The sequence below is a fragment of the Magallana gigas genome, chromosome 8 (assembly GCF_963853765.1).
Source record: "Magallana gigas chromosome 8, xbMagGiga1.1, whole genome shotgun sequence".
NCBI classification, from domain to species: Eukaryota; Metazoa; Mollusca; class Bivalvia; order Ostreida; family Ostreidae; genus Magallana; species Magallana gigas.
Window position 1 is genome coordinate 3,878,336 of NC_088860.1, and position 26,221 is coordinate 3,904,556.

General features: G+C 34.1%; 3 protein-coding genes and 1 long non-coding RNA gene across 6 annotated transcripts in view; 2 read left to right on the forward strand and 2 right to left on the reverse strand.

Annotated features, from left to right (window-relative positions):
* Positions 1 to 385, reverse strand: part of LOC105317220 (lysine-specific demethylase 6A) — a 34,780-nt gene extending 34,395 nt beyond the window's left edge. The window contains exon 1 of the mRNA XM_011413798.4: positions 189 to 385. Within this exon, the coding sequence (XP_011412100.2) occupies positions 189 to 256 (68 nt within the window). The 5' untranslated portion in view covers positions 257 to 385. The remainder of the gene's footprint in view (positions 1 to 188) is intronic.
* Positions 386 to 1,458: 1,073 nt separating this feature from the next.
* On the forward strand, positions 1,459 to 7,888 carry LOC105317221 (FUN14 domain-containing protein 1). 2 transcript variants are annotated; one of them, XM_034473198.2, is made up of 6 exons: positions 1,459 to 1,586; positions 3,126 to 3,325; positions 4,314 to 4,389; positions 4,583 to 4,702; positions 5,496 to 5,507; positions 7,151 to 7,888. In XM_034473198.2, the coding sequence occupies exons 2-6, from the start codon at positions 3,192 to 3,194 to the stop codon at positions 7,226 to 7,228; spliced, it is 420 nt and encodes a 139-aa protein (XP_034329089.2). In that variant the 5' UTR covers positions 1,459 to 1,586; positions 3,126 to 3,191; the 3' UTR covers positions 7,229 to 7,888. The 2 variants fall into 2 exon arrangements, with proteins under 2 accessions (XP_034329089.2, XP_034329090.2); XM_034473199.2 differs by lacking the exon at positions 5,496 to 5,507 and having other exon boundaries at positions 7,151 to 7,552.
* Positions 7,889 to 8,729: 841 nt separating this feature from the next.
* On the forward strand, positions 8,730 to 15,046 carry LOC117690093 (uncharacterized). Of its 2 annotated transcripts, XR_010708590.1 has the most exons (3): positions 8,987 to 9,800; positions 10,238 to 14,076; positions 14,312 to 15,046. It is a non-coding gene; the product is annotated as an uncharacterized lncRNA (long non-coding RNA). The 2 variants fall into 2 exon arrangements; XR_004602208.2 differs by lacking the exon at positions 14,312 to 15,046 and having other exon boundaries at positions 8,730 to 9,800; positions 10,238 to 13,376.
* Positions 15,047 to 17,625: 2,579 nt separating this feature from the next.
* On the reverse strand, positions 17,626 to 24,910 carry LOC105317224 (cell division cycle protein 16 homolog). Its single transcript, XM_011413804.4, has 16 exons — positions 24,768 to 24,910; positions 24,542 to 24,596; positions 24,240 to 24,337; positions 23,242 to 23,280; positions 23,013 to 23,135; positions 22,583 to 22,742; positions 21,854 to 21,948; positions 21,578 to 21,711; positions 21,198 to 21,277; positions 20,987 to 21,036; positions 20,802 to 20,872; positions 20,314 to 20,592; positions 19,922 to 20,047; positions 18,821 to 18,956; positions 18,528 to 18,618; positions 17,626 to 18,107 (listed from the first exon to the last, which is right to left on the reverse strand). Exons 1-16 carry the CDS (start codon positions 24,870 to 24,872, stop codon positions 17,965 to 17,967), a joined length of 1,785 nt encoding a protein of 594 aa, XP_011412106.3. The 5' UTR covers positions 24,873 to 24,910; the 3' UTR covers positions 17,626 to 17,964.
* Between the last annotated feature and the right edge of the window lie 1,311 nt (positions 24,911 to 26,221).

Genomic DNA, 26,221 nt, shown 5'->3' on the forward strand with positions numbered 1-26,221 from the left:
AAATACACATAAGACCAACTTTCCTTGTAATAAACAAATAAAAAATCAAAAGTGCAAAAGGTAAAACGAGCTAAAAATCAAAATTTATATTCTGCCCCTACGTGATATATTTCATTCATTTATAAACTATAACTGTTCGAGTTTTAAGACTTAAGTTAAATAGGTTATACTATATAGTGTAGTGTTACCTATCATACTCCTCCAGTTGTTTCTTCTCTTCTGCCGTCAAAGACACTTCAGTAGTCTCTAAATTCATTGCATATAGATAATTAATTATTCGTTTGAAGGGCTGTCTGTAAACTGGAACTAAATTGTTGCTAAATGCTGAAAATAAAATATCTACAGCACAGCAACTTTTTCCGTCTTCTTATCAAGCGGCGGCCATATTGAGGAAAGCATAATCTACATTCACAAAACGAAAAACGACTTTTAATCGATCCCGATGTAAGAGAAAGAAAGATGTATACAAGCATTTTCAGTTTTTATTTTTCACACAAAAAGGAAAATTGTATTCTAATTCAAATATAATAGAAAGTAAAGAACACTACTGGTACTCATATTTAAAAATATATATGTGAGACTATGTAAATAATTAATGTCAAAAAACAACAACAATTTTTTTTTATTCAGGGGTTAAAAAATTACACATTTAAAAAATAGTTGACGCAAGAAACACTTTCAGAATAAAGAATACGTATGTGTTGATATCGTTTAAATGTCTCTGGTTTAAATAATATGTAGCTTTTTTTTGTTTTTGCTGAAATAAGAATTAACTTATTAATTAATACACTTCAGATGAAGATCAGTGCTATATTTTTATTGAGTTAATATCTCTCTCTCTGTCTGTCTGTCTGTCTGTCTGTCTGTCTCTCTCTCTCTCTCTCTGTCTCTCTGTCTGTCTGTCTCTCTCTCTCTCTCTCTCTCTCTCTCTCTCTCTCTCTCTCTCTCTCTCTCTCTCTCTCTCTCTCTCTCTCTCTCTCTCTCTCTCTCTCCAGGCTGATGGTATTATCTATATTCAATTTTCGTCTGTTTATTCTAAAATTAATATTTTAAATACTGACAAATTATTATTCAAAAACATTTGACATGATTATATAATTGTAAAATCGATCCATTTACAATGAGCAATACCATGATACCACACTGTTAATTTACAGTGTGAAATGGTTTTATGAAATAAATTTCATTTTTTTTCAGGTGGCTTGAATTCGTATGGTACAACTAATGGTGCATGTGCATAGGCAACAACCAGAATATAGTAGATTTGTCAAAGTAGCCCAGACTCTGGTCATGTACAAGTACATATCAAATGGACATAATCACATTTCTAAAAAAAGTCTTCTATATTTGCACGATTAAAACTATTTTATATTCATATGGTTTCTTTCAGCAATTGACATTTTCAATTTATTTAATTTATCGTTTTTTTGGTATAATTATATTAAATTTCTGTAATATGACCGTGTTTTGTTCACTACATATCACAGTGAAGCCCGACCTGGCGATTGTGAACGTGAGGACTGGAACGTGCTCACCGCTAAATAACAAAGACTTCCTGTATGTGAATCTTCCAGAGACCCAGACAGGTAAGGACATTTGTCATATCAAGGTTAATATCTGAATGATTTATGAACATGGAGAATCATTCCATTTACTTATGTTTCAAATATTGTCTGACTGGAAAGGAGGGGGGAGATGATTGGTTAATTTTGATATTTTGCGAATCATGCAATAACCATTCTTTTATTGTCTGTACCTCCTTGATTTGCACCGGAGAAAAATATATCATAAAAATGATCAGCAACTAATTTTCATGTCTACCTTATTGCATCGAGAATATTGTCATATATTGTAAATTTTGTATCTGCACCCACCCCAGAGGCGGATCCAGCAATTTGGAAAAGGGGGGGTTCCAATTAATGATAATCAATACGTGCAAAATTCATTATTTTTCAACAAACAAGGCCTTTTGAACGTTTTCCATGCGTAAATTTAATTAACAGTTATCTCGTCAATATCTACATGTATTTCATACCTATCTTAATATCAGAGTGCACTGCATTTATTCATCGTTTTGGGTTAGGTAAGGACGATTTGCACAATTTCTAGCCTTAGAAAAAAAAACAAGTCTCCAGCAATGAGAACGTACGTTTATGCTTAATAGAAAGAAACACTAAAAACAAAAAAAAAAATGATTCAGACTTATTACGACAAGCTATTATAAATATAAATTTTTTGGTAATTTTTTTATGTCTTTGATGTTTAAATTCTAAACTATTTATCGATTTTGATTTCTATTGATTGCCTTCTTAAATAAAGGTCTAAATGATAGGATATGACAAAAAATGGGGATACTTAATGTGCTGAATAGATTGTACATGTGTAATACAATGGTACAAGCAATAGTCGTCCCAGGGAACTTGATGTGACCTCTGTAATGGGTGCGCAACATCACCCGGCACTAGTACAGATGCGATCATATTCAAGAAAGTTGTGAAAAGTTGTGCATTTACATAATGGTTTACATATAAACCCCTTACACGGTATTTTTGTAACGTAATTTCCGATTCATGGGGGGTTGGGGGGGTTGGGGGGGTTGGGAAGGCTTCGTTTGTGATTCAGGTATTAAGGCAGCTAGCATTCCAGAAAAATAGCATAACCCGCATAAGAAATTCTTTAGATGAGCAATTTTAAAAGCATTTATTTGAAATAATTAAAGTATTTATGGTATAAATGGGAAAAATTGCCTTTAAATAGGCATTACAAGTTTTCAAAAAAAACATATGTCTCAGAGAAAGGGGGGGTTCCGACCCCCGGAACCCCCCCTCTGGATCCGCCAATGCACCCAGTAAATTCAAAATTTACGATATGACAATGTCCACAACACCTTTCCTAACTTTATCGGTAAGAAACTGAATAAGACAATCATTGAAAAATGCAGAATTATTATAAATATGAGCCGCAACGAAAGTAACATTGATTGCATTCGATGAGAGAGAGAGAGAGAGAGAGAGAGAGAGAGAGAGAGAGAGAGAGAGAGAGAGAGAGAGCGCAATCAATGTATTCAATATTTCAATTAGGATCGGGATTGTAGTCCATTTATTTTCGTTTTTTTACTTTTTCAGAAGGGAATTGCCTACTTTCACTTTCGTATGAAATTTCGTATTCTGGATAATTTGGAGACTTGAGGGATGACACACAAGAGGGATAAGAACGAGATCTTGGATGTAGTGAATTACAAAGATGGCTGGCTCCGTGATATGGTTAAAGATGTAACAAAGAGATCGACGGCACAGCAAGTAGTCATCGGTGGAGTGTCAGGATGGTGGGTAACAGACTAACACCAATAGTGCTGATGAAAAATCATTAAACATTGCATCAGTATCCATACACTGTCTACAATAAAAGGTCGATCTTATATTTTAATATGTAAACGGTGTGACCGTTGGACCGAGCGCAGATTTAACACAGTGCAGTTTGATTTTTGTATAATAAAATCTATTTAAAACGCACACAAAAGGATCCGCCTGCATGGTTGCCTACTCAAATCATTCGTCAAAGTTAAACTAAACGTCGCGTGCGTAGTCTACATTATGACATCATATTTCAGATGTAAAACGTTCAAGTTTTGTCTTAGGAAAAGCCGAAGAGAGTTACGTTATTCCGAACTTTTTTTTTTATTTCTTCTTTCATTGTTTATCAATTTATTCATTCATATAAATGCCGCGGTAATAAAATTGAATACTTTATTCAGTATCTAAAAGACCAGTTCCTTGATATTAATGTTTTTATTTTCCATCTGATAATTTGGTAAGACATACATAGAACTAGTCGTGTTTCTTGACTGAAGCACTATTGAAACTTATCCCGTGTCCTCTTTTATTTCTTTTGATTCAAATTAATTAAATACTGGAACATTTTAATCGAGTTTAGGGGCAACAAACATCAATAAGTACCGGTCAAACAATGATCAAATTAACTTTATAAAAACGAAATGGCTGCCAATATGGCGGCGCCCATAGCTGGAAGAAAATTTTTTTGGCCTTAGTACCCCTGATTCAACTTTCATTTTTCAATGATTTTTCATATATTCGTGTTACCATTAATCCTCGCTTCGCGAGGCGGGCTTCGCCTGCCTCTCGCTGCGCTCAGTATAAATACTTTTTTTTATCGTAAATTCAATTAAATGTAAGAGTACACTGTACACATGAATATCTAATTATATGGTTGGGGGGGGGGGGCAATTTTTTAAAACTGTCAGTCCTTGATGAGATAAGATAGGGTGCAGTCATTATTTTCTTTTCATTTCTTAGGGTTTCGGGATACTTGTTTATAAAAGTGGGAAAACTTGCAGCCATTACTTTGGGAACATCAATTCTGGTTCTTCAGGTAAAATATAACTATTATTGTTCCCAAAAAAAAAGTCATTTCATGTATTTGGGAATAAAATTTCTAAATGCCCTTTACTACAAATCATACCTTTATGATTGAAAAAATAATATTTTCATTAATTTATTGTATAATTTATGTTGTCAATATTCAAGCGGCATATTTATCTACATGTATATGTATTTTATTGTAGATTGCACAGCATAAGGGATATGTGAAAATTGACTATTCCTTACTACAGAAAGATGTAGAGACAGCTAAGAAGGTCTTAGAAAAGCAGGCTAAGGACAATTACCCAGGAGTTCTGGAAACAGTAAGGAAGCTTGTGAATCACAGAAAACTAATTTAGGTCATGAGATTCCATTCAAATCAATCAAACTTTATGTATCAAAATTTTGACATGGTTACTTTGAAAGACACAGTGCACCCATATTTTTGCAAGAGGGTCTAACATTAAACTGACTGGGGTGCGTGTATTGATGTACTGCATATGAATATTTATACACATACATACATGTACTTTATAACTGCAAAAAGCTGTATCATGTATGGTGAGCCACATCTGATTCTTATAAGAATAAATAACAAAATAAAAAAAATAATAATATACTTAAGTCATTTTTAGATTTTAAGAAGAGAATGAATTTGAAGTTCATTTGCATAAAATGTGTTCTTTATGATATTCTACGGTTTGTTATACTATGCTTAAAAAACATACTATTTTACTCCCTGTGAAAATAACTTTGCATCTAGCATGTCTAACATTTCAGCAAATAACTCAAATGATCTGAAAAATAAGTTAATCTGAGTAAGGAACTTCTCTATTATTTTGAAGAGCTTGGAACTTTAATAGTTTTATTTTGGGACATTCTTTAAAAAAATGAAAAATAATACATTCATACTATTACATGGTAATGTAACATAATTAACATATACTTTTATCTATGTTAATATAACACAATCATAGAAAAAGATGAAAAGTAGTTTTAATGCTGAATATGATAGGAAGAATGATATATTTATGGGTACCAGTACTGAAAAGCTTATATCAAATAAAATGGGAAAATCAGAAGTGGTTTGAAGCATTGAATACATTTTTATTTCAGAGACTTGATAATGTAAGTACCATCATAGTATACAGCACCACCATCAATGATGCATGTAGCAATGGAAAGTCAACAGAATACCAAACAAATTCCAAAAAAAATTTCTGTATCAAGCTGTCAATATCTTCCACGATTAAAACTGAATCTAATTGTACCCTAAAATCTTTAAGGAGGCTGTGTGGTCAACAGACAAACTATCAGATCTACCCATAAACAATATGAAAAATTCAAGCCATAAGATATGATTTATTAATAGAATATCCAAATATTTGAGTTTTAAAATCTAAATATCTTCTACATTTTTATATAGAGTTCTTCTTTTTCAATAGATTGAATGGCCTTAAGAATATTCAGCCCTTTAGAGATCAAGCTGTCAAAATATTCCTCAAAACTCTGTCCAACTTGAATTTTCAAAAGCTAGCTTAAATAAGTGACTTTCATAAGATAGTTAATTTCATGATTACCAATATGATTATAAAATTTCAAACTAGAACCATTTAAACAAGAGCTTGGACTTTCAGTGGGATGTTACTATCTAGTTTGCTCATCAAAACAATTAAGCTGTCATTTATTGACCTGCTTTCTTTTAATTTGCTAAGAGAAGCTCATTAATATTCATAGACTGTCAAAACCGGAAAGTTGTTTGCCAAGATCTGCTCTGCTGTGTGAAATTGACACCGTTTCAGCGAAATATACATCTCTGGGTGAAGTTGGGCAAGTGTCATTGCGTTCAATATATTCACATCTATTAGCCAATGACTGGACAGTTAACCATGAGTAGACTCCGCCTTCGTCAAATCGGAGTTTGTCACCTACTGCCCAAAATCCTAGCTCTTTTTAAAACGTTTCAAAATATTTGTTATAGAATATGTAAATGGGAAAGATTTATATAAGTGGCCAAAAAATTTATGTTTCAATTCTTGGGCACTGCATAATTAGTTCAAATGCTTGTTTCATTTTGAAAAGCATGGGAAATAACTCAATACAGAGATTTTTAGTTGAGATCTGAAAATTTATTTATTTCCCTTGATCAATTTTGCAATTATTTTTTTTTTTAATATCTGTTTGGCAGTGTCTTCTGCATTATACATGTACTTTGACATTTTTGGCAAGAGAACTGAAGCTTATTTTTTGATGGGGGCCTTATTGAACGAGTTTTGAAACATTCAGCAACAAAATGTAACCTGTGGCTTATTGTCTCAGAGTTTAGGATTTTAACACAGGCCTCTGTACTGGTAGCTGCCTGGCCTTTTTTTCCACATCTTTTCCTCTTCATCCTCATCTTCAATTGAGAATAACGAGGGGTGTCAGTCACAGGACCTAACACTATATATAACCCACAGCGAATCCTCTTGTCTGGTTCTGTCATTCACAGGACACCCACACACTCAAATTGCAAATTGTTTGATCTACAGTTAATACTGCATTTGGATTGTATTAACATAAAAAGCAGATATTTCAATTAATATTTAAATCGATATTACATCAATATTCAATCTTTAATTTTGCATTGGAGTCATTTTGAAATACACTTGCTAATTTAAATAATTATTAAACATTTTAAAATACATTGGCTTGTTTAAAATTTATTGTCTCATTAAATAAATGTACATTAATCCTTTCTGATCTATTTCCCTTATTTTATTTGTGTGCAGCTGAAGAGGTTTTTCAAGAACAACATATACCTAGCTGGAAGTTTTACTGGTGGATTTTTTATCGGAATGACCTTTTGACCTTTTGGATCCTCTTCTCCGGCTTTATACGCATTCTAAGCTTGAACAGCTGACACTGGAAGAATTCACATGTAAATAATCACCCTCTTTGTGACATTGTTTATACATGTACTTTATTTGATGGATCCTTTCAATCATGAGTACCTGATAGAATTGTAATGAAATTGAAACAAAATTATCATGTAGAAATTTTGTGTTTGACACCAATCTATGACCTTTATTGGTGTGAGGATCAGACTGTAACAAGGAATGTTTGTGTGCTAAATGTGTCGGGTCGAGAGTAATATGTGCAAGATTGAACATACTGTATAGATTAAACTTCTGGTGTAGTCAAAAATTCTCCAACAATGGTGTCTGGTTGTTAGAAGACCAGTGAATTGTAATTAATTTTTTCCCCATGTCTTTATCATCTCATTGTAACTATAATTGATTTACATGCATTTTATTTTGACAGAAAATCTTTATTTGTATAGTTAATCAATACTTATTTGAGTATATCAGTTGACAAAAAACACCGTTCACGCTTCCACCTATAGAATGTAAATGTTGAGGTGACCACTGAAATATACAGCCTTTCTCATTAGAATTCTATGAAAGCAAAATTCATGCTGGGGATTTTTTCTTCTTCAAGTATTCTTAACTTGTTCTAATAATACCCCCCCCCCCACCCCCCCCCCCCCCCCCCAGTGGTATGTATGAACTTGAGTGTATGAGTGTACTTATAACTGGATTGTAATGTACTTACTGCAGATAATAAAACAGCAGTTAAATTTTAATGGGACATTCCATGGAGGTTGATGCTGTAATTTGCTTTTATATTATCTATTTGATGAGAAATATTGTATAACAAAAAAAAAAAAAAAAAAACACAGCTGGATCATATTGCTCTTTAGTTTGCAGTTTGTTTTGTTAATACTTTTAAAAAAATACATCATCTGTGATTGAAATAAAAATCAAAAACATTGTACTGTATGTTTTCTTTGCTTGTATAGTACATTTGTATTTTAGTACAATGTCCAGCTGACAAGGGACGCGCTTGATTTTGCTTAACTTGGTGCACACCGGTGTAAACATTTTGTATTGTATATCAAGTGCACTTAAAGGGTTTAGTGTAGGGAAGATAAGAAAATATATGGCGGAAAAAGATGCTTTTTTAACAGGGAATTTGATGTTCAGCAACAATCCAAGGCTTTTTTTTTATTTGAATGCAAATAAAATAAACATATTTCAAATTAAATGGCTTTCATACAAAAGACAATTTACTTGCAACTTCTAATCCTACTTAAAATCATTTGTCAAGATTCGTCCGCCATATTGGTTTCGGTGCTACACCCAACAACACATGCCCCTGACTCGGTGTAGAAAAGTGTAAACCTAAACACTACACCACTGCACTTGATTTACAAAAGTGTACCCGGTGTACACCTTTTTGGAAAATCAAGCGCGCCCAAGATCACTTTACGTGGGTGCACAAATGGGGGAAGGGGGGGGGGGTCAGGTGCTTAAATACGTAGCAACGACCCACAATGGCCGGTAACTAATACTACGTAATTCTCATTCTATCGGGATGACGTAATGTCAAACATACGTCACCGACTCCCGCATGAGAACTGACCATGCGTCATCTGTTTATGAAAGTTGTATTCATTTTAATGACAAGATATCCATATTCCTGAAAAAAAACCAGCTTTTCGCACATAGAAGAGATTAAAAATAACAATAATTGATAGCGGATTAGACCCGTTTCGATCATTTTTTTTTTTCAAGACATTACCCGTTACGTTGTTCTTCGGAATGAAATTAAAGCCATGGAAATATAATCTCTTTTTTTTCAGGATTAAAAAAAACATGAATATATGAATCATATCAACACGAAATCTGTCAGCGAGAGTGTCTAAATCAGTTGCAGTAACGGCGCGCCGCCTGAGAGCAACAACGTCATTGGATTTATCTTCGACAGGTGCGAGTTGAGTTACGTTAGACAGAGTCTCGGGTATATCGTGATTGGCATTAGCGTGAATAGAGACACCTTTACTAGCTGCTTATATCTACAGGCTCCAATGACCATCACTTCCGCGGCCCCCAGAACAAGGAGAGGCAGCGTAGATGTAGATGACAGAATTATAGTACACAGACCCGAGGCATCTACCTCTGTCGTCAAGCCATCGGAGGCCGTACGTACACTCTGTCATCAAGCACTGCTGGAATCAAATTATAATTAGTTTGCTATTCTGAAGCTTCAAATCACCAGCGATCTCATATTGTCTCGTTTTTTCCTTGACTAGCGCGTGGTAATATTTGATTTTTCCTTTCTACCTGCTGCTGTTCGTCGCTGAATCTTCCTCGAGTTGTGCTTTTCTTATGAAGGTGTGCCTTACTACAGTAGCCGTATCTTATGTATATATCTGACCAGGCGTGTGTACCACATTTTACAAACAGTCTGATATGGGGTGCAGTTCTTCTCACATCCCCCACCAGAAAATGATCAACTATCGGGAGGATAGCGAAAATGAAACTTCTACAACCTGGGATTGTCGCGGAGAACCGGATGGGGAAGTTTGCAGCAATACAAGTAAGTTTATAGGACCGGAAGTAAGAGATTTTGGAACTGGATTGAGTGTTTAAAACCAATCATTCAAAAAAGACCGTTAGAGGTTCCTTTCAATACAAATCAAGTCTGTTGGCTTGAATTGAGAAGTTTGCAGCACCAGTTTCGGTGCTCTGGAGCGGAAGTTAGTCATTAACGACAAATGCGGATGTTGATCATTGATACATAATAATCGAATTAAGTTGAAGCGGTTGATAATTATGATTATTTTAATGCTAATTTTATTGCTGAAATGAAACATGCATACTGGGTATAAAAGGTTTGGCTTGTTGCAAGGCTGGTGTTCTATAGTAACGTGAAAATTGAAGTAAAAAGATGTATATAGTAAACTGTACAACCAATTAAGATGATGTAAATAAATATTCGTGCAATTACAACTCAGTTCAAATGATTCATTCCAGGTAAAGACGATCAGAAGAAGTCCGACCTCTCGAAATGCCCGGCTCACTTGTTTGTTGTGTCGAAAACGAAGCAGAAGATCGAGGTAAAGCCCGCCAAAACAGAAGACGTCCTCAAGCTGCAGAAATGATGGACACACTGGACCGGGGTAGATGGTGGGCATTTTGAAAAGGGCGTAATAGTTGCGCAAAAACTTTTGGGAACTTTTTCTCGATGGTTTGAATGCACGTGGCCTTTTTAGCTCACCTGAACCGAAGGTTCAAGTGAGCTTTTCTGATCACCCGTTGTCCGTCGTCCGTCCGTCCGTCCGTCTGTCTGTCTGTCTGTCTGTCTGTCCGTCCGTCCGTCTGTAAACTTTTCACATTTTCAACTTCTTCTCAAAAACCACTGGGCCAAATTTAACCAAATTTGGTACAAAGCATCCTTATGGAAAGGGGATTAATTATAAATTGTTAAAATAAAGGGCACAGCCCTTTTCAAAAGGGAGATAATTGCGAAACAGTAAGTATAGGGTGCATGTCTTTAAAAATCTTCTTCTCAAGAACCACTGCACCAGAAATGCCAATATTTACACAAAAGCTTGTATATATAGTGAAGATTCTAAATAGTAAAAATTGTGACCCTCAGACCAAAACTGGGGCCCCAGGCGGGGTTCAAAGTTTAACATAGAAATACATAGGAAAATGTTTAAAAAATCTTCTTCTCAAGAACCACTGCACCAGAAATGCCAATATTTACACAAAAGCTTGTATATATAGTGAAGATTCTAAATTGTTAAAATCGTGACCCTCGGACCAAAACTGGGGCCCCAGGCGGGGTTCAAAGTTTAACATAGAAATACATAGGAAAATGTTTAAAAAATCTTCTTCTCAAGAACCACTGCGCCAGAAATGCCAATATTTACACAAAAGCTTGTATATATAGTGAAGATTCTAAATTGTAAAAATCGTGACCCTCGGACCAAAACTGGGGCCCCAGGCGGGGTTCAAAGTTTAACATAGAACTACATATGGAAAATGTTTAAAAAATCTTCTTCTCAAGAACCACTGCACCAGAAATGCCAATATTTACACAAAAAACTTGTATATATAGTGAAGATTCTAAATTGTAAAAATCGTGACCCTCGGACCAAAACTGGGGCCCCAGGCGGGGTTCAAAGTTTAACATAGAAATACATAGGAAAATGTTTTAAAAATCTTCTTCTCAAGAACCACTGCACCAGAAATGCCAATATTTACACAAAAAACTTGTATATATAGTGAAGATTCTAAATTGTAAAAATCGTGACCCTCGGACCAAAACTGGGGCCCCAGGCGGGGTTCAAAGTTTAACATAGAAATACATAGGAAAATGTTTAAAAAATCTTCTTCTCAAGAACCACTTTACCAGAAATGCCAATATTTACACAAAAGCTTGTATATATAGTGAAGATTCTAAATTGTAAAAATCGTGACCCTCGGACCAAAACTGGGGCCCCAGGCGGGGTTCAAAGTTTAACATAGAAATACATAGGAAAATGTTTAAAAAATCTTCTTCTCAAGAACCACTTCACCAGAAATGCCAATATTTACACAAAAGCTTGTATATATAGTGAAGATTCTAAATTGTAAAAATCGTGACCCTCGGACCAAAACTGGGGCCCCAGGCGGGGTTCAAAGTTTAACATAGAAATACATAGGAAAATGTTTTAAAAATCTTCTTCTCAAGAACCACTGCACCAGAAATGCCAATATTTACACAAAAAACTTGTATATATAGTGAAGATTCTAAATTGTAAAAATCGTGACCCTCGGACCAAAACTGGGGCCCCAGGTGGGGTTCAAAGTTTAACATAGAACTACATATGAAAAATGTTTAAAAATTTTCTTCTCAAGAACCACTTCACCAAAAATGCCAATACATACACAAAAGGTTGTATATATAGTGAAGATTGTAAAAATCGTGACCCCCGAACAAAAATTTGGGCCCCAGTAGGGGTTTAGATTTTAACATATATAGGAAAATGTTTTAAAATCTTCTTCTCAAGAACTATAGTGCAACTGTTTTGGATATTACTATGCATACATGTACATCCTTAAATAATGTAGATTCAAAAAATTGTAACTCCCGGACAATTGATGGGCACCAAGAGGGGTTCAAAATTTAAACATTTTAAAAAGCATAAAGGAAAAGTTTCAAAATTTTCTTCTCAAGAACTACAATGTTTTAGTTTGTGGAATTTCTATGCATGCATCCTTCGCTTATGTAGATTCCTAATTGGTAAAATCGTGACCCCAGACCAATACTGGGGCCCCAAGATGGGGTCAAAGTTTATTATAGAAATATAAAGGTAACATGTTAAAAAATCTTCTTCTCGAGAACTACAATGCTTCAATTTGTGAGATTACTATCATGCATACAACCTTGGATAATGAAGGTTCGACAGTTTTAAAATAGTGACCCTTGGACTAATACTAGGGACCCAAGATGGGTTTAAAGTTAAATGTAGAAGTACCGGTATATATGGAAAATGTTTAAAAATCTTCTTTTCGAGAACTACAATGCATCAATTTGTCAGATAACTACGTAAGCACCCTCAAATAGTGTAGATTCGAAATTAAAAAAGCCGTGACCTCAATCTAATACTGGGGCCCCAAGAGGTGTTCAAAGTTTAAATTAGCATAGAAATATAGAGGGAAAATGTTGAAAAATCTTTTTCTAGGGAACTATAATGCTTCAGCTTGTGTGATAACTATGCAAGCATCCTTAAATAATGTAGATTCCAAATAATTAAAACTTTAGCACTGGACTAATACTGTGGCCCCAAGAGGGGTTCAAAGTTTAACATAGAAAGATATATTGAAAATGTTTTTAAAAAGTTTTTCTCGAGAACTATAATGCTACAGTTTGTGAGATTACTTTGCAAGGATCCTCAAATTGTGTAAACTCTAATGTAGTGGAACAAAGAGTTATCTTTCTTGATGTTCTGTATAGTCTGAGAGTTATTCCTCTTGAAGTGGAACTCTTCTCTTCTTTTTCAGGTTGTGTACGTGCGGTCCCACCGCAGTGCTACACATTTTAATTCCTATGTTACTATTTATGTTGTTCAAGCCAACCATAAACCTCGGACCATAACTGGGTCCCCAGAAAGGGGTTCAATGTTTAAAATACAAAAAGCATATGCTACGAAATGTAATGTTACAAGGAACTGCTGTTCAGGTGAGCGATGTGGCCCATGGGCCTCTTGTTTTAACTCCTAGAAAAGGCGAAATCACGAACTGTCAAAATAATACATTTAAAATTTTTGGTTTTGTCCGATCGGTTGTTTGTGAACAATCCAGTCTCCTTAGTCAAGTTGATTCGTGGTTTGAATGTTGAATGTTCTTTGCTCGGATGTTTTCGGGTTTTACATATTTCGGGCATCCTTTAACAACTCAAGATTATGATATTACTGGAAATGATAACATGGAAATAGTTATTTTAAAAATAATTACACGATAAATATTTCAACAGCGAACATTTCGCTATTTAATGTGACAGTTGATGTAGTTGTGACCTATAGCTAGAGGACAAAAACGGATTCGGATTGTGAACTTTCCGAATTTTGGATTCGAAGCGGATTCGAACCCTCCACAGGGAAAATACTGCTGGAAACGTCACAATAATGAAACGCTGGTTGATAAAATACTCCCACTGAATAAAGGGTTCCGCTCAAAAAGAAGCAGAGAATTAGTACGGATTATATTATCAGACTTCTGTTTTCAACATAGTCCAAGAAGGTCTAACAAGAGTGGGGACAGGAAAGACAGACGAACATTGCTATTACTAAATCAAATGCAGCTCATGCGGGGAAATGTGTCCGGTAAAATCTTTTGTGGTAAAACAAAATATATATGACTGTATGTTATAGACATTTTTCTGTACAGATAAACTTCTACCACAACAAATTAAAATATACACGTGAGTGATTCGATATACTGGTGTATCAGTTACTGTTGTTTTTATGTACGTTGAACATTATGTAAAAACTTTGAAAATTTACACATATTATGATCTGTAAAATGAACGAAAAAACAAGTTTACGCCATCCTTTTTAGACCGTCATCAGATGTCAACGAAGTAAGTGCGTTCCTTGTATTATCCGGGTAACCGTTGGAATGCAGTACCAGTCTTCTCTTCCTTCGCCTTGTCATTGATTTCCAGGCTTTGAGTGGCGGAAGCTTTGTTTGAGCCATTGTCTGGGAGTGGACACTACATCCTTTGTTTGAAGCGTTTATTGAATGCTCTAGGAACAAGACAGCCATTGAATACAGATAATTCTCCCTGAATCTGGAATTCATTTCAAAGGACTATATATAGTATCAATGCAGAACTGAGTGTCCATTATAGAACAATCGTTTTATTGTATATATCAAGCGTCGTATCTGTTGATCATTAATATTTAATCTGTTTGTACATGTATAGTAATTATATATGTATATTTATATTATGTATAAAATGATGTCCATGAGCAGCAAGACCAGGTGTGTTTATATATGTCGGCTATATAAGTATACTCGTACATGTACGACATATGCATGTAGTATGTTAATATACATATACTTTTATGCATATGCATGAATAAGTATGCATAACCATGTACCGCTTAGTATAATATACTAATGTCAGGCCCCAGAATATGAAGAAGTCTTAATTCAATTAAGCTAGTCCAAAATATTAAATTATCAACAAATCGGATAATTTATTTTTCAAAATCTTTCAAAACAATGTATATTTAAAATAGACATAATATCGATGTGTAACCCTTAAATGTGTTCAATACTTGAATTATGTTTATTTAAACTGGCGTATGCGTATTAGAACCAACAAATAGTGTCCTTTTAAGGTACTTCACTACGCCATCAAGTAGCTTCTCACATCAGCAGAAAATTACTTGATTATGATAGAGAGCATGACGGATAAGAAGTATATATGTCAAATAGGCGAAAAAATGTGCAGTTTTGGATAAAAATTATACTTTTAAAAATTTCATTCAGTAAACATAAACAAAAGCCCCAGGTGGATTCGAACTCATGATCTGCGGTTCACAAGCCTGATACTTAAACCACTGAGCTATGACGATATACATCTGAATTGATTGATACAAACAGTTTAACAAAACATTTAAATCGACATCTTGTGACGTACTGTCTTAAAAAGTATAGGTCTAGGTGAAGTGAAGTACCTTAAATAACTTCAATGCATTTTCTTTTAAAAAGTGGGTCTGTGTTCCATATTTTTGTCAGTCGTAATAAGGTCAAATTGAAAACAAAGCGATTTCAGTCAACAACAAAAAAGAGGAGAGAAGACCCACTATACATTCAAAATATCATTTGTATCCCATGTTTAATTGAACATTTTAGAAAAATATTAGTCTGTGGCCAAAGTCGGATAACGTACTTTGTTGTAACTGAAATCACAAGACATTAGGTAACCTTACATAACTAGGCTTTTTAGGTTGTGGGTTCGATGCCTTAGGCAATTTTACGACTAAACAAAAATGTGCATTATCCCCCTTCCCAAGTCAAACGTTCAAACAATTTTTAAGATTAATATATATTGTGACGGGTAATTTTCGCACACATGGGCAACATTTTCCATGTATTCCCGTACATTGCTATATACAGACAGCTGAAAATTTTCTTCCCCATGAAATGGATTTTTTTCCAATAATAAATCTAAAACTAAATACAATTAGAACTTCCACCCACTTTCAGGTTTTTGAGATGTATCGAAAACCGGGAAACGGATGGAAGTTCTGATTTTTATTAGGATTGTACTTCGTAATTCTGCCCGAGTCAGATCTTTCCTCAGCTTCCACGTTGACATTTGAGCCCATCTGTCTTATTAACTAGCTCACATTCTGCTATAGACCGTGGTTGTAATCGGATATTAATTTAAGACACGCTAATTGGCTAGATGATGACGTATAATTCATACGTCCTACGTACGTGGCTCTACCTATAGACATACGTACCAAAAATGTAGCCAATTGCACAATTTTTAATCAAACATTTTAAGGCGATAAGTAATCTTTTAAAAACAACATTTATGTGAGGTACGATCGATATCTAGACATTTACTTGTTTTCCGAATTCCACGCACGATGTAAATCAATGATTTATGCATGTAAATTACATGTAATAAAGGAGAAAGGGATATTTGCCATTATATCTGATCTGACAGTCAGCCGGATCCGTCTTATCTTAGATTAACGATTTCTATAATGGACATAGAGAAAGGCTTACTTTAATTTGTTTTTATCGTATTTAACGTTAGAAAAAGACACGATCTAAATACCCAGCCCCGCGTAATTTTAACACCACACCTGTGTTGTTGTTGACTTTCTGAACTGTACCCGTATGGCAAAATGCTGTCTTAAAAATAGGTAGAAAATATTTCCTTATGGTAATTTAAAACCGTATTTTTAAAAAAAAAAATTCTGAATTGCGACCGTTTGATGGTCTACGTTCTTTCAATATCACGTTAGTGACGTCACGAACGGTCGGTGATTTCGACCCCTGTCACGTGCTACTTGTGTACCTCGTCGATGGAGTTCAGTTCTCGTTCTCCGTCTCGTATTTTGTCTTCAACTGATTTAAAAAATAATTTCGTTACTATGGTAGCAGCTGTAAAATGTGTTTGTTATTGATCCGCTCATTTTCTGCGTGAGTCAGGTGTGTACAGGTGTGGTGTGGTTAGAAAGTTGTAACGAATTCCAGCTTAACGTACAAGGAACAAAAGAAGAAGCGTATTAATGTTTTGAATGTAACTGTTTTCACTTTTCCTTGCTGAAAATTTGCAATAAGAATGAAAGACGTGTTAATAGCTTATAAAGCACCAACTTAGAATATTTATAAGAGTTTGTTCAGTATATGTTCATGTTTGCGACCGTCAAAACTAATAAGAAGAGGCCACATCGCTCACCTGAAAATAATTGCCTACAGCCTTCCCTCAGATTCGATGACCCTTTTTTTTTTTTTACCACAAGTGGTTAATATGCTATAAATAAATCTACTAAATCTTCATAATAGCATTCTTTTATATAAGTTAAACAATTTAAAAGATTTTTCCTAATTATATATATTAAAATGTGTATATGGAATAAAACGCAATGTATATAGTTATCAGACAGACAGCTGTCCATTCAAAAATCTAACAAGAAATCTCTCATGAGCCTCAGGTGAGCTAAAAAGTCCACTCCTCTTGTAGAAAATATCAACAGGTTGAAGCATTGACTGTTGACGATTATATAAAACTGACACCTGGTCAACCTGATTTTTTTTTTTAAATCATAAAAAAATCATACAGCATTTATTTTCATTCAATATGAATTATTTACTCTTAACTAAATTGAGAAAAATATTACAAGGAAGGATATATAAAATTTATTCTTGATACCAATTAAGAGTGGATGATGTAAAACCAATAAATCTTGTCATACAATACATTCAAATCTCTTAGTCTTCAACTCCAAATCTCTTAGGGCACCTTGTCTTAGGAACAATATCCCAAAACGGAACATGGCTAAGCATGTTTAGGAGCTGAGACATCAGGTAATTGTCTCTGTGTGACAATGAGCCGTGGCCAGGCACTGCACAGCTGTATATACCAGTGTATTGTGTCATGTGTTAAATAAATACACACTGTCCCTGTGCAACTCTTCAATCACATATTCTCCATCAATGGAGTAACTGAGGTGTTACACAAATCAGTCGTCCATGTCCACTTCCTCTATTGCCATGCTCGAGTTGTCCTCAGGGTTAATGTCAAGGTCACTTAGTTCCTGACTACTGCTGTGAGAAAATTCTAATTTTCCAGGAGTCGGAAAAGCCGGGAAATCTTCAGAGGCCCCTGTAATTCAAATATTAAATTTATACAAGATAGTTTGGAAATTATGAATTTTCTCATTTTTAGCCTTTAAGACTATATACCGGTACTTCCAAAAAAGTTTCTCTAGCATAAAAGCAACAACATTTATGGTAAAGTATAATATATGTTTGTCCAATTCTTTATTATATGCTTTTTGTTTTAATCCTTTTGAATTAAAACAAAAGTTTTAAAATACAATCTTCCATTTAAATTCAAGTAAAATAAATTCATTAATATATGCATATGTAGATTTTTTCCCCATTATTCTCTCCAAGATTACATTGAGTAAGAGAGATTTTGTCCCTGTCATCACTTTGTCCAAGGATTACATTTAATAATGTAGATTCTGTTCCTATGATTATTCCAATTAATCATTCCAATTAATCATGAAATCTGTTGTACCTTCACAAGGGTCCATCTCCGACATGAGAGTTTCTATAACACTGGATAGCATAGTCGTCGAGAACTGATCATCTCGCCGGATTCCAAGTGCCTGAAGCAAATAATAACTTTCACCTTTCAATTTGAAATCCCTAAAAAGCATAAAACTTATTTCATCTAAATGAATTGAAATAGCTATTATGATCATATACTAATAACTACTTAACTTATTTTTAACATTTTTGTTAAATTGTAAACATTGTTACTATTAAACTGTATCATTCTGTTTGGTCCCACTGATGACTGAGTCTTACTTTATGGAAGTAGTCCACGGCCATTAGATTGTCCCCCATCAGGACATAGGTGTAGCCAATGGCCGAGTATGTGGAGGGATTCTGGGGCGAGAGGATTCCCGCGCGCTTGTGGTACTCCAGCGATTTGTCATAGTTCCTAGAATACAGCAGTTACATTAACATGCATACAAGTATCTTGTATTCATGAGATAATATTTACATTCAGTGTAGTATCTTGTATTCATGAGATAATATTTACATTCAGTGTAGTATCTTGTATTCATGAGATAATATTTACATTCAGTGTATTTTATATATTTACATCAACCAAGTATTATTCCCTCTATTTCTTACGGAAACTTATCGTTAATTCATAGCTCTATAAAAACAGCCAGACTGAAATCTACATGCCCCATTTATTGATTGGTCAAAATCTACAGCAGCTGAAACTGACAGGACAGATATCGACACGCCCTGTTTTGCACCCTAACGTGGGTTATGTATTTTTTCTGCAATGTCGCTACCTTCATCTTCCGAATGAATCAGCAAAGAAAGCATTTTATAATTTAAATTAATACACTTTGCTAGGTCATGCACCATGAGCACAATTATAAATGCCTTCACATGTTTTGAGTATATTCATTTTTGTAAGATTAAATGAAATGTTCAATTTTACATAACCTGAATAAAACTCCAGAATAAAATAATTTTTCTCTACAAAGTTTCTGGCACTATATTTTAAGTCACGGAAGTACTAAATAACATGTTAATATGGCTGTTCCATGTACCAGTATGTTTCATATCCCTGACTTAGAGGGTATATAATGGCTTTACATTGAAAAGACATATATATTTATAGAAAAAGACATCAGTATGAATATAAATATAAGCATTAAATGCTAATTTTTGGATATCGTCGGTCCTGTAACACAACAAGCGGTGCAGACAAATTAGCAAATCGGGCAAACAAGCGGTATTCCATTTGTCTGCCCCGCTTGGTGTGTTACAGGACTGACGATATCCAAAAATAAGCATTCAATGCTTAACTAAACATGTTCTAACATTCAAATAATTTCCAATGTCAACTACTTTTGTCTACAGTTAGAAAAAAGAAATAGATACCTTAACTTCCTATACACATGTCCCAAATTATTGAGCAAGGGTTCCCATTTTTCCACGATAACTTGTTGGCCGATATTTTCTAGAATCCTGAGAGCATCCATAAAGTATCTTTCTGCTGTGCCCCATCTACAGACATGTACTCAACATTTCAAATTTCATGTTAACTGCACCATGAATATATGATATATCCAAGCATATCTTTCATGAATTTTTTTAATTTTTCTTTTTTTATACCGTAAATGTAAGGAAATTTTTTTAAGATGTGTCCCTTTTCCTTTATTCATTATGTCAACTAACTTTTTTACGCATGAAATACAGTATAATTTTTGTTATAATGACACTTATGAATCTGATTTCTATTGTACTACATATATATCTACGGTAATCCTTACTCCTGACTTTTGAAAGCTATAACTCCCATCTCGTGGAGCACAAACGGGTCCTCTGGGGCGATCGTCAGGGCCTGGCTGAAGAACCGCTCGGCCAGCTTGAAATTGTTGGTTAGTCCATGTTCCAGTCCGATGTAGAGGAGGGGGAGGTGACATCCCTTCATCAGTTGAGACGCCGTGAAGTACGCCACCATCGCCTGGTCGTGCTCGTTCTCCGCAGCGAACGAGTGACCAAACGCCAGCCAGGCTGGTCCATACACGCGGTCAAGTGTGGTCGCTTTGCTAGGAAACAATACAGATTTTTTCTACAGCACAACTCAAATTGGGCGTATTAAACCATGCATTTAAAGAATATTTCTTCAAAATAGTTGATTTCCTTCAAATAACCTAGAACCAGATGATTATACATTGTGTTAAATACTGGATGTACATGTGCCAGTGTGTACAATATTTTAAACAGGTTTCCATGAAGTAACTGACAAAGGTGTTACCTTAGATACCGCCGAGCTGGTTCGCTTTTCTCTGTCAGGAGGTAGTAACAGCCAACAGCAAACCAAGACACCTTAAAGTACAGCACAGGATTACTTTATGTGCTGTGTGTTATAATTAAATTTCTTTTAAACATATCAAAAGGCATTTTATGGTAAAAAAAGACAAAACAAAATAATAAACTTACCGGATCATTGGGATACAGATCCACAAGTTTATGAGATAGGTAAAATAAATCTGACAGAAAAAAATTATAAATGTATAAGTTTTGTAAAATAATTAAGATATATTTCAGTTTAAATTTAAGCACATACATGTATCACGAAAATATATCTAGAATTTTTTTCTACGTATACTGTTTTAAACTCTTTTACAAAGTGTATAGTTGTGAGAATTACCTTTAGCTTTCTTGAGTTCTACAAGGACAGCAATGTGAATAGGCAAGCATTGGCTATTGTATGGATCATTGCTCATCACCCTGAAAATGTAATACATGTAGCTTAAGGTAAGCATTTACTTACAATGTCCTTTACATGTGACCCATTTCAGTTAAAATTTTTAATTTGAAAATTACACTTATATACATGTTTATGCTCATTTACTTTCAGTTTTAAGACACTGCTACAGAAAACTGATTCCTACTTCAAAAATAAAGAGAATCTTTCATTATGATATAAAACTTTACATCCACAGAAAATATAAGAAAAATCTTCCAACCAACAGAATAGTTAATATATATCATGACAAATTGCTAAATGACTGCAGAAGTCTTCCTTACCTGGTGGTGATTTTGTAGCACTCTCTGAAATCACAGTTGTAGTAATTTTTCTCTGCTAGGTTCACCACAATGTCCATGTTATCCTTCAAACACGCTAAGGTCCCCGGGACTCTGTGGTCTTTAGGTTTATCATACTATTTCAAAAGAATATCATAAATATGTAGATGAAGACATACAGAAAACTTTTCAGTCTACACTATATAAGTTATTTTTCTAAATGCTTTTGGAAAAAATTTAAAAAGGTACAGATAATCAGATATCAATAGATAAAAATACCTTTTTGACTCTATTTTCATATAAATATCGAATAAGTTCCACATCTTCTATCGGGCATTGTATAGCAAAAGGGAGAGTGTCTAGTAATTCACGTTCTGAAACAAAACACAGTGACTAATGAATATATTTTCTAAAATAAAATAACACAGAAAGGGACTATATACATGTACTGTAAGTCGCTTTAACTCCATGGTGTTAAAATTTCATGATTACTAATAAAGTACCAATCGCGATGATTTTAATTTCACGCTGCTAGAAAATTACTTGATCAGAATACAAGCATTGAAACTTTTTTGAAAACTAATGATAGTGTTCACGATGGGTTAAATTTCGGGGGAAAATGATAATCGCGAACATAGTGAAATTAAAACCACCGTGATTATTTGACAATTGATAGTATATGTATATATACATCTGTTAAATAAGGTTAGATATATGCCCAAAATAATTTTTCACAATTATCATTTCATACACATGGTTTTATAGTGCATACAACAAAAAATTTCTTTGAATGATAGAAAAATGGACAGATGGATGCATGCCAGACAAAAATTGACTTTGGTTTATGGTGAGCCAAAAATTAATAGTTATCTAATTCCTCCTAACACCAATTTTAAATCTGATGGAAATTTTATTTTATGCTGTTTAACAGTAGATATGGTAGAAGTTTGTACAGAACAAAGGAATTCACTCATCCATATCAAGCTCTAAAACCGATGATTCAAGTACCTTCCTGTGCGGAGAGCATGTGATGATGAACCAGCATATCGAACGCCTCAAAACAATACACATCCTGTCTCAGAGCCTCGCGGAAACAGTCGACCGCCAGATTCCTGTTGTCCATGGCTTCATAGATTCTTCCTCTTAGTAGGTTTATAGAATGCTCTACCTACATTTATATAGAAGACATATGCCCACTTCCTGAATCCTCTATCACAAGACTGTTCTCTTTTATATTTACAGAAGAAGTTTGGTTTTTTTGTGTGGATTTTCAAAAATGCATAGTTATAGTATGTTATCATTAAATCACAAAATGAAGTAATAAATACCATAAGTGTGATAAAATAATAAAAAGCAGATGTTTTTACAGCCTCAAAAACACCCGCTATACAATGCAAACCCTACAATGTTATATATTTAGATTTACATTTTTGATTACCTCTTTATTACTCTGATCAAACAGTGATTCGGTCAAGTTGTGTTTGCTGAAGGAAGGGAGGTAACTGTTGTTATCCACCATATCTAGAATATTAAGAGCTGTCTGCCATTCTTTACATTCAAACTAAAAATGAAATATAAAATGTTTGTCTACCAAACCCATATTTTTTTCAGAAATACTTCATACCAAGGTAATAAAGTATGAAAGGATGGTAAAAATGGTGACTTACATGACATTTGGCCGCCAGGTAGCGACATGAAGAATTTGTCTGTAAAAAAATTAAAAAATATATGTACTGTGAACAAATTGTCAGAGGTATATCAAGCAATGACAAAAACATATATTCTGCATTAATTTTGTTAGAAGCACTCGGCTGAAAAAAAAAACATATCTACTCAAATTTACTTTACAGCAATATTGAAGGGTTATGACAGTATCAATAAACAACAATTCAAAACAATTTTTGGTTTTTCTAGCTATTTTTTTTTTTTTTAATCTTAAACATTTATGTAATGAAATGATTTTATTTCAGTATAAAATGAAGGCACTCCATTAGACTTTCCAACAAACAAATCTATCATATTTATTTCAAACAATATGAAAGCTGTTATAATGTAATCACGCACTGTCAATTTAAGCTGGCACACAAATTCGATAATGAACTTTGCCCAAAACAATTTATTCACACTAAAGTCTGTCCCAAGATATTTTTGCCACATATTTCCTTAAATTATTCGATATTTATAAATACCTCTTGGTTCAGACAATGTTCATTCAATAGTATGAAAAAATCCCAAGATTTCCCCTTTAAAACGCACCCTCTAGCTTGTCAGGTATCAATACATGGCTAAAAATAAAAAGTCTACGGGGGTTTTCCATTGCCAAGGAGATGAAGACACCCGGATGATAACGTTGAAAAACTGCGCGAGGTGTCCCGAGTACTTCCGAATGGAGAAAAGATGTCAACATTCCCCATTAAAAATCTCCGTAGGAAATCTGTTTTCGTTCCTGTGAATTTTTACGAGGGAAAAATGATAATGTGTGAATGAATTTATCTTGGAAATTTTCCCTTTCATCAATTTCAATTGCACTTCTGTCACAGGAATGTGTATTTTTATTTAAAATCATTCAAATATGCAGCATAAATATATTGGGACAGCCTATAGTTCATATCTATGTTCCTAATTTTGTCAGACAGAATCCTTCAGCATCCTTTAATGACCTCACCTTGTCCAGTTTCTTTGACTTCAGGAGTTGTGAAGCTCTGTGGTACTGCCCAGTCAGGTACAGAGTCTGTGCGTACCAATAAACATCATCTGGGTTCACTGCTCATTACAACATTGAACAATATTTAATTATTATTTTTTTAATCATATTGATAGATCACGATCTGATAATTCATAAAATATTTTTTCATTAATGTCATTATTAGTTTTTAATCAGGTTAATCATAATGCCTATTCAAAAAGAAGAACAGATTTTCAGATTTGTTACTTGACTATCATAAATTTTGAGTTCAGATACCATACCGTTTGAGAGGGAAACGATTTTATCTGCCCAAAACAATGCGGATTCATATTGGTGCTGTAAAAATTCAGAACAGATTTGTATTGAGAATGAACAGGAAAATGTTGCACATATTTTTCAGACATTATCAGTGAAGATCCGAGGAATTTCGAGCTTGAAACATTAAACCCCAATTTCTATTTAATGACAGGGATGGAAAAATCAAGTATCTAATCTAAAATAACACACCTTTTCAATGTAAAACTTGACTTTTTCCCTTAGCCTTCCTAAATTGATTCCAGAGACGAGTGCAGGTTTTTCATTCATCTGTGGATTTTCAATTTCACCCGCCATTTTATTTGGTGCAGCTAAAATACCGAAAATACACAAAAGGAAAATTATGATTTAAAAAGATAGAAATGATAACAGCGATAAACTGAATGCGTACAATCTTTTTAATTTTTAGATAGAAAGGGATAAAAGATAAAAAAAAAAAAACTGTATAAAAATCACTCAGAGATGGTTTAACTGAGTAATAGTTCTAAAGTACTGAGAGTACTGAAAGCCGGTTTAACTGTCTAAATACAAGCGCAAGTTTTTTGTGCGCTTTAAATTGCATTTTGTTTTTATTCCCAGGTCGTCCATTCGATATCTTTCAGACTGGGAGATACAGGAAAAGTCACAAACCTTGCAGCGGATAACGATTCCGCGAAAAAGAATAAATAATGTTAATTAAGTTGCAATTGTTTTATTTATGCAGATTTAGAAGTGGGGGATAAAATCTTTTGCATTGTAAATGTAATCAGAGTTAAGCATTTTCACCGATTATGGAGAATATATATTTGAGGGAGGGCGGATTTTTTGGTTGGTTTTTTTGGGGGATGGGGGTGGGGGGGGGGAGTGCCAGTTCAAAAGGGGTTGTAATCACGTGCAGTTGCATGTTAAATAATAATAGCATTAATACATACATGTAAGCTCTCCGCTACATCCTCACAAAACACGGAGACGTCTTATTGAAATGTTAAGTTTATATTGTTCTTCACTTAAAAATAGATCCATATGTTACATTTGTCAATTAAGTGTCATATTTTCGTACGTAGTCATATTTTCCTCGAAATGAAAATCTATGGAATATATCAGTTACCTTTCACCAGTACTAAAGTACTATAATGCCATCGCTGCAGTTTAGAATTAATCATCACATTTTAATTACTAATAAATTTCTATTCGGATAGGAAAGGAATGCAAGGAGAGACAATTTATCTATATTACATGTAGTTTTAATCACGTTGATTATCACAATTTACAGACGTTTTTAGCTACAGATGTACATGCATATCAAAAATGATTCATGCAAAGAAATTTAGCTAGGCCACATAAGAAACTGTAGTCTGTAGTAAAAAACTGTTATATATACACTAACAAAATGTTGAACAAGAGGTTCATACATGTATATAGAAATCATTATACTGGTTTAGTTATAGCAGGGCCACAGAAAAATATTTTAAAACCCGCTAACGCCTTTTATGAATTTTTCTGTAATGCTCGCTACCTTCATATCCACATGAATCGCATCCCCCCCCCCCCCCCCCCAAAGAAAAAGAGAATTTTATTGTTTAAATAGACATTGTGATGCATAAACCAATGACTTACCAAATATCAAATTTATACACGTTTTTAAAAAAAATATCTCAAGTTAAGAA